The 8,369-nt window shown below is 47.4% G+C and overlaps 1 protein-coding gene across 1 annotated transcript; it reads left to right on the top strand.

Annotated features, from left to right (window-relative positions):
• Window positions 1-4,201: 4,201 nt before the first annotated feature.
• Fam170b (family with sequence similarity 170 member B) lies at window positions 4,202-6,686 on the top strand. The gene is made up of 3 exons (XM_033766638.1): window positions 4,202-4,225; window positions 4,308-4,453; window positions 5,607-6,686. The coding sequence occupies exons 2-3, from the start codon at window positions 4,342-4,344 to the stop codon at window positions 6,323-6,325; spliced, it is 831 nt and encodes a 276-aa protein (XP_033622529.1). The 5' UTR covers window positions 4,202-4,225; window positions 4,308-4,341; the 3' UTR covers window positions 6,326-6,686.
• Window positions 6,687-8,369: the final 1,683 nt, after the last annotated feature.

The raw sequence follows: 8,369 nt of genomic DNA, 5'->3' as shown, positions 1-8,369 counted from the left end.
TTATTATTCCCATATTGGAGAATCAGGAAGAACCAAGATGGATGGCTGCTATCTGCTCTGTGATTTCCAGGCTCCAAATGAAAGACTCAAAGTCTGGGAGGCTGAATCATCTGAAGATACCTTTCTCAACATCTAAAGGTTGATGCAGACCTTCACTGAGGCTGGGGCTGGATCACCTCCCTGTGACCTCTTCATGTGGTCTGTGCTGGCTCACAACATGGTGGACAGGTCATAGGGAAATGAAGAGAGAATCAAGAGGAAGCCATATATTCTCTTGGTGATGGAGCACGCACTGTCAGAAAGCATGCTCCTGTGTATTTCATTGGCCAAAGACCACCCACTCCAGGACAAGGAACCTGTCATGCTGCAAAAAAGGCCCAAAGGATGGTGTGGCTACCTTTGGGGAATTCAGTCTTCTTCCATCCTACTTCCCCAATCTTTCTCCTTTTCTGAGGTCAACATTGGTCCACTTGGGGCCATTGGTTTTAGATCTCCTAAAACCAATCATTGGTTTAGATCACCTTTCTATACTTAGACAATAGAGTTTGATGGGGGTTTTGGAAGAAAGATATCTTGCTTCATTTTTATATAAATAGGATCATCATATATTCTCTTGTATCTTGCAATTTCATGTAACACAAATTCATTTATGAGTGTGTGTAGCTCTCTTTTTTATGGAATGGCATTCCATAGATCTATTATATTACTGGTTATTCATTTCACAATTTCTCTAGTTTGATGGCTCTTTGGATTGGTTCCAACTTTTTTCTATTACTGAACAGTGCTGCAATAAATATTTCTCTATTAACCTAAATGTAATTGTTTCCCAGGAAAGATATGATAGCAAACCTCTTAGTGAAAGAGTCTGCCCACTTACAGATATAATGGGTACTGCCAAACTTCCTGTGAGAAAGGTCAGCAAGAGAGCATAGGAGAATGTATGTCCTGTGTCCTGAGCAACGCCTGGCAGTAATGATCTTTTAACCTCTGCTTGTCTGGTAGGTGAGAATGATGTAGTGTTTGCCCTGCATTTATCAGCCACCTGTGCTGCTTCTCATGGGAATTACCTATTCATTTCCTTTACTTTTTTTGTTTAGTTTCATAGAGAAACACCAATTCCAATGATGAGGTGATTTTTTTTATTTTTTATTTTTTTTCTTCATTGAGTTTATTGGTACATTTTAGGTATACAGTACAGTTAAATTCATCATTGGGATCTTGTACCTCTGCATGACAGGTTTTGGTTCTCATTTCTTTCCCTTGTCCCTGCCCTCCTTTCACCCCCTTCTCCCTTCCCCCTTTATAAACACTTCATTTCCATTATTTCATTTTCTCCTATTTTTTTCTTTTCCCTTATTGGCTCTCCCCTACCCTTCCCACTTTCCCTACAACTTTAGCCCTTTTCTTCCTATTTCACATTGCCAATTATCTCATTAGGATCTTATGTACTATTATAGTTTATTCATACCAGAGAAACTATTCGGTATTTACACATGTGTGACTTATTTATTTCACTTAGAAGTATATCCTCAATATGTATCCATTTTCCTATGAATGAATCTAATTTCTCCTTCTTTATGGCTGAGTAGTATTCCACTTTATAGAAAAACCACATCTTCTTTATCCAGTCTCCACCTGATGAGCAAATGGGCTGTTTCCAAGTTTTAGCTATTACAAACTGTGCCGTTATAAACATAGGTGCACATATAGCACTGTGATATTTCCAAGTTTTAGCTATTACAAACTGTGCCGTTATAAACATAGGTGCACATATAGCACTGTGATATGATTCTTTTAATTTTTTTTAAGCAACAAAGTTAAGAAAGATGGTGAAGATGTTCAATCTTTGTGAAGACTGGCAACATTTCAGTTGATAAAAACTACACTGTCATTACAAGGGTTTATTTGTATTTTCTTTCTTCATATTTTAACTCAGACAATAACCTCTGAGCCATGTGAAAATATTCTGATCATTTCACAGGCGATGAGGCCGAAATTCATTTTTATAACAGTAAATAAAAGTTTTCAGCAGTATTTATTGCCTGAGTCTTCTTTCCCCTAGAAATTTGTTATTCATGCTATCCCTTAAAAATTCCAACCTTCCCTGTCAGTTTCTGGAATAATTTTCATGGTTGGTTGATCTTGTTTTTGTTCTGGCATCTCCTTGTTACAAAGAAGATTACCATATTTGCCAGGTAAGAAAGAGCTCAGTTCCTATTTTCTCTTCCAAGGGGACTATATCTCTTTGGTGTTGCAGGTATGACTTTCCATGACTTTGTGTGCCCCTCCACATGGTGACCTCAGGGAGGAGCAAGGGCAGGGAGATACTGGATGCGTGTTCATGGTGTTGGTGCTGCCGCTGGAAGATTAGAGTTATTTTTTAGTTCATTGGTTTTTTTTTTTTTTAACTGGTTAGGACTTGGATTTCAAAAAAATCAAGTCAGGTGGGAAAGGGTTAGGTAAACCTTGTGGGTCTGGTTAGGTAAACCTTGCCTGCTGTGGACTGTGCTGGAGGAAGCATATTCCTGGAAGTTAGGACACCCAGAATAGAGACAGATAGCAGAGGGTGTTTGCCAGGCTGCTGGTAGCCCAAGCATGGTTTGTTCAAGTGGAGAAGGAAGAGGCGATTCTCAGAGTCCTCCTGGGAGCTTGCTGTCATCAGGGGGCTGCAGAGGTTCAAGGTGCAGAGAGCTCTACAAGGCAGGGGACACCCTTGTTGGCCCAATGCGTACCTTGTTTATTTACTGATTTGGTAATTTTTTCTGAAGTGCTCACTAACAGGTCTCACTTTGCTCCAGATACTAGGGTTATGATGGGAAAAATAAAGGACATCCTGACTTTCATATTCAGGAGGAGACAGAAAAGTGGAACCGGAATGGGACATGGACCCTTTAAAAATAGGAGAAAGCCAGCCTCTGAGATGCTCTGAGACAGTGAGCAAAGGGAAATCTGTGGTTTCCCTTCTGCTGCTGTGCAGGTAACACTGTGTACTCTGGTTCCTCCTTGTGCAGGTTGCCATGCTTACTTACCCATTTCCTTATTAGCCCACAGAACTCAAACCCCTAGCAACCAGCCAACCACTCGATCAAGTGCAGTCACCCTCAGAGGGAGGGGTATCTGGGTCCCAACCCTATAGAACAGGACCACTGTTCTGTATTCAGTGGATGCCCAGCTCTAGGACCCTGCTCCTCAGCGTGACTTTGACCACTTCCTTTTGCAAATAAACTTACTTTCACTTTGCTTTGTCTTCTGACTCCTCTTCCTTTTTTAGGTTCGAAAGACAGAGACAAGCCCAGGAAAGTTTGAGGAGGTCTAGTGACCTCAGACCCCAAGCTGCAAGTGGATTGATCAGGGTAGGTAACATTTCAGCCCAGATGGGATGATAGCGAGCCACATAGGAAGGCAGGAGGCCACCTGGAGGAAGAGGGAGTGGGCAGCTCTGAGCCTGGCCAGAGAGGGCCATGGTGTGTGGGTGCAGAGCAGAGGCTGGGGCTGTGGAGTTGTGTGGGAGGAGAGGTGGGGGACAGAGGGCTGTGGAGCCCAAGCAGTTCTGGCTAGGAACTCTGGGAGGTGACAAGTGTTATCATCCACTGTGTCCACAGTGGAAAGCAGGAACCATTTTTTTTTTTTTTTTTTTGGCACTGGAAATTGAACCCATGGCTTTCACACTGAGCTATGTCCTCAGACTTTTGTATTTTCTGATACAGGGTCTCATTAAGTCACTAAGTTGTCCAGGCTGGGCTCAAACTTGCCACACTCCTGCCTCAACCTCCTCGAGTACTGAGATTACAGGTGTGCATTGACAGTGACCCATAAGGAGGACCATTTTGATCTTGGGTGATGACTATGTCTAAGACTGGATGTGTGGTTCAGTGCATCTGGTGTGAGTCTGTGTGAACAAATGTGTGCGTCATGTAAATGTCTATGTATGTCCGTGTGTATGTTCTATGTATTTTTTGGTGCTACTGCATACTGTGTGCCTGTGTATGTGCATGTGCCTTTGTACCTGAGTGATCATGGCTGATGTGTCTATGTGTGTGATTATGTGTTTGTGTCTTTTATGTGTTTGCCCTGTGTTGGTCTATGTTTTGTGTCTGTCCCTGATAACACATAAGACAGCTATATCCCCAGAGGAAATGACCTCATACTGGGAAGCCTGGTCTGGCTCCTAGGCCCAGAACAGGCCGTGTCACCAGTGACATCACAGAGGAAAGCCAGGAACCTGGTAACTCTGGGCAGCCCAGGGGCCACTCAGGCCAGGGCCTGTTGGAGGGCTCAGCACTGCCCAAGCCAATTTTCACCCACAGCAGGCACACAGTATCCTGGGTACAGTTGCATATCATGCAGCGCTACTTCGCAGACCGTCGGAGAGGAGACTCAACGACTGATGGGACCACCCTCAGTGTGACCAGCCCCGAGCCCACGGAAGGCAGTCTGGAAATGTGCTGGCCAGGTAGAAAAAAAGAGAGGGCTGGGGTGAGCCATGTGGGTGCCAAGGAAGGATGCCAGGGGAGGTGCCAGGTGGCCCTCAAAGCATCATTAAGGAGGTGCTGACCACACAGACAGGCTGGAAGAGGGCAAGGAGATTGGTCTTTGCCAATTTGCCAACAACTCAGGCTACAATGAGTACAGGAAGTAGTCTCAAGAGCTGTGGGGATGGAAGTGTAAAATGTTCACCATCATGTATTATTTTAATGCGTATTTGAAAAAAAGGTGTCAGTGCTGTGACTCCAGCTGTCACATAACAATCCTCTTATTATACACTGAGATCTGGAAGCCTCAAGATGTTTCCATGGCCAGCCCATCAGGGTAATGCTGCTCGTGGGGCCAAGTGGCTGCATCATGCATTTCTACTCTCTGTGCCTCGGTTTCCTTATCTGTTGAATGGGAATAAAAACTATGAAACTTTACAGCTGTTTTCAATATTAAGAGTTAAAACATGGCATGTACTTACATGGTGACAGGACTGAGATAAGTGTACCAGGAGAAGGCGAGATCTGCCTAGGTAAGACAGACCTGTCGCAGATGGTGTGGGGAAGGTGTAGTGGCTGTCTTGTTCTTTACACAGTGGGCATGGAGAAGGTGTTTATGTACACGGCCTCTAGCAGCTGAGTGCCTGCTCTGGAGAACTGTGACATGTACTTTTATGGACCCAATACAGGCACAGCCCCCAGCCCCCAGAGCCCAGTGTACCTGTATCGCAGCCGTTCTGTCCCTGTAGCTTTGCTTTCTCTATACAGTGTCACCTAGCTGGTAGCTGTCCTGGGTGGCCTTTTCACTCTGGCTCCTCTGTTTAGCAAATGCTGGGTGGCCCACATTCCAAGTCACCTTGGTTTACTCAGGAGTGGGACCACATGGTGTGTCCAGAGCACCCTCTCCTCTGAGGGCTGTACCTCGGTCTCTCTATTCCCCTGTAGGTGGCCTCTGGAGGCTCAATCAAGTTTTGGGGTGGCAACATGCATCACTGCCACCCCAATGTTAGCAGGAAATGGGCAAAGGCAGATGGCTGTCTCGAGGGCCCCTCCATGCCTGTGACTCCTGGAGGTAGGTAACACCCGGTCCCTATCCATGAAGGGCACTGATGCTGATGTTCTTGGACTCCGCAGGGACCACCGAGGGACCGGCCCTGGCCCATGAAGATGACCTGTCCCCAAAGACACGGTGGCGTGTCTCACTGGGCTGGAGCGCCTCCTCACCCTCGTCCGAATCCTCATCCTCTTACCGCTCCTACACTCAGCGCCCTTTCTACTGTCAGGGTCAGGGTCCGGACCCTGGCCCACAGACAATGCCAGCGCTGTACGCCCGTGTGCAGACAGTGCGCGGCGTGGCCGTGGCCTGGGAGACCGAGGGGGGCTTTGCGCCCATCAGCAGCCGGCCGCGCGTCCGCGAGGCCCAGTTCCTCGGGCGGCGACGTTGGCGTGGCTCCTCCTTTGAGGTGGCCTCCAACACAGACCTGCATGGAGACCTGGAAACCTGCGGTGGAGAGCGCGAAGCGGAGCCTGAGGAGGATGCGGGGCGAGAGGACGCTGAGCTGGAGCAGGAGCCACGCGCGCCGCCGGACTCCCTAGTTACCACCAGACACGGGCTGCGCTGTGTCGCCTGCTGCCGTGTCTTCCCATCCCTGCCCGCGCTCCTGGATCACGCGCAGCATGGCGTCCACCAGGGCTTCAGCTGCCAGATCTTTTTCGAGGAGATGCTGGAGATGCGGCGAGCGCGGGGCCAGGCGAAGGAGCTGGAGGGCGAGGAGCCGAGCCAAGGGGAGGGCGGCGAGCAGCATGTCAGGCCCGGTGGTGAAGACCCTGGGTCAGGCAGGCAGCAGCAGTGAAGTTCAGGGAGGCATGCCTAACCCTCCATCCAGCCCCTGGGCCAGCTCCCCCTTCCAGCCAGCAGGATCAGATCCAGGGCACCCTGGAGTCCCTGCTCGGGCCCAGCTTTTCAAAACCTAAGTGCAAAGAATGGGCTTGGCGTGTTTGTGATGGTGCAGATCTGAGACCCACTCGCAAGCCACAGGGACTTCTGATTTTGCAGGGACTTCACAGGTGCTCTCTTGCCATACAAGATGGGGATCCCAGGCGAGTCCACTGCCCATGAAGCTTTAGCCCTATTTGTTCGTTGTTAGGAATTCGTTATTGCCTGAGTTTTGTCTTACCTTATTGCGATTAAACCTGAATGACTCAAAGTTGAAAGCAGTGACTCTCTGAACCATGCTCTCAGGTGGTACCTATAGAAGTGGCTGTTCCTGTAGGTGACAAAGAGGCACAGATGAGGGGAGAAAGAGAGCTTCGTAGGGGAAGATGGGGCTGGGGAAGTCCTGATGTGAGTTCCCGTGTGCCAACTATGGGCCTTTAAATGTTGCCACAAAATGTGTCTTTACCCTCCTGTCCATTCCCACTGAAGCCACTTGTTTGTTTAAGAGAAGACACCACTTCATCTCACTGTGTTTGGTATGCCTGCCAGTGGCGTGGAGAAGCCTTTATCCCAAATGCTTATGAACAGAGGACTCTTGGATTTTTTGAGACATTGTAATATTTGCATATAAATAATGAGATATCTCAGGGATGGGGGACCCAAGTCTAAACACAAAATTCATGTCTGTTTCATATGCACCTTTACACATTGCCCTGAAGATAACTTTATTTTTAGTGCACCTGTGTTTTGACTGTGACTGCACAAAGGATTTTGGAACATTTTGGATTTTAGGATTAGGGATACTCACCCTGTACACCAAACTTCACTATTCCACGCACAGAAAGAACAGACAAAGGCAAGGCAGGGTGGACCACTTCTAGTAGGATGGGAGCGCCTAGAAGAGGGCCTCACACACAGGCTGTTGGATCAAGACGAGAAACTTCCCCAAAGGCAATGGTCATGGGGCTTGGAGGACAGGCAGACCAGGGCAAGGGAGTTTCTTCGGGATGGCACTGCTGTTGTTATAGGTGAATGGTTCTTTGTTGGGAAATGTCATCTACCCACTTGATGCCACCTGTAGTGTTCCCTCCCTCTGCAGTTGTGACAATCAAAAATGTCTCCAGGCACTAACATCTGTCCCCTGGGGACAAAACTTTTCTTGAGTGAGAACCAATGGGCTAGACAAATATAGGACCTTAGAAAAGGGAGTGACACATGACACTGGGGGACTCACCAGCCACTTAACCTGTCTGCAGTGTTGGAAGTGTTTATTTCTCCAAACACTGTAAAGATTTAGCACTCACCCTGCGTCAGGCACTGCAGGGGCATAAAATGTGAACAAAGGGTGGAAAGCTGATGTGGACTCTACTCAGTGAGCTTGGGTACCTTTTTCATGACCCACAGTCTCTGCTACTGTTTCGGCTGCCAGCTCTGTGTCCTTTGCTCTCATTCTGTGCTGTTCATTAAGTGGCACACAGTTGTCTGTCTTCCTTTGGCCAACCTTGTGCTCTTCTGGTGTTTCAGTTTAAATGTCACTTTTCCAGAGGGCCTTCCTGTTCAGATAGCCTTAGCATAGTGTGTGCTGAAAAAGTGACAAGGCACATTGACATTGTAGAAGGCTCTTTCCAGTGGGGTATGGATTGGGATAGTAGCACAAGGAGAAGGAATTGGAGAGCTCATTAGGAGCCTCCTGTAGAAGTCCAGGCCAGGCAAGGTGGTAAGGTAGTAGTAGGTCAAGTAGGGGACATTGAACCTTGAAACTCAACTGCCATGACAAGGAGCTCTTGAGAGATTTTAAGCAAGTTGGATTTGCATTTATAAAAGATCACCCTGGTGAACAAAGTAAAGGATAAATAAGAGCCGGCATTACTATAACAAGATAAAGATTTAGAAATGGGAAGAAAGGAGCTAAAGGTGTAGGGAAGGTAGGATGGGTAGGGGAAGGGTAATAAGGGAAAAGA

This window comes from Fukomys damarensis, unplaced genomic scaffold (assembly GCF_012274545.1).
Source record: "Fukomys damarensis isolate Sample0158 unplaced genomic scaffold, DMR_v1.0_HiC HiC_scaffold_1, whole genome shotgun sequence".
Taxonomy (NCBI): Eukaryota; Metazoa; Chordata; class Mammalia; order Rodentia; family Bathyergidae; genus Fukomys; species Fukomys damarensis.
The sequence above is the reverse complement of the archived record's forward strand: the minus strand, read 5'-3'. Positions and strand labels throughout refer to the sequence as shown.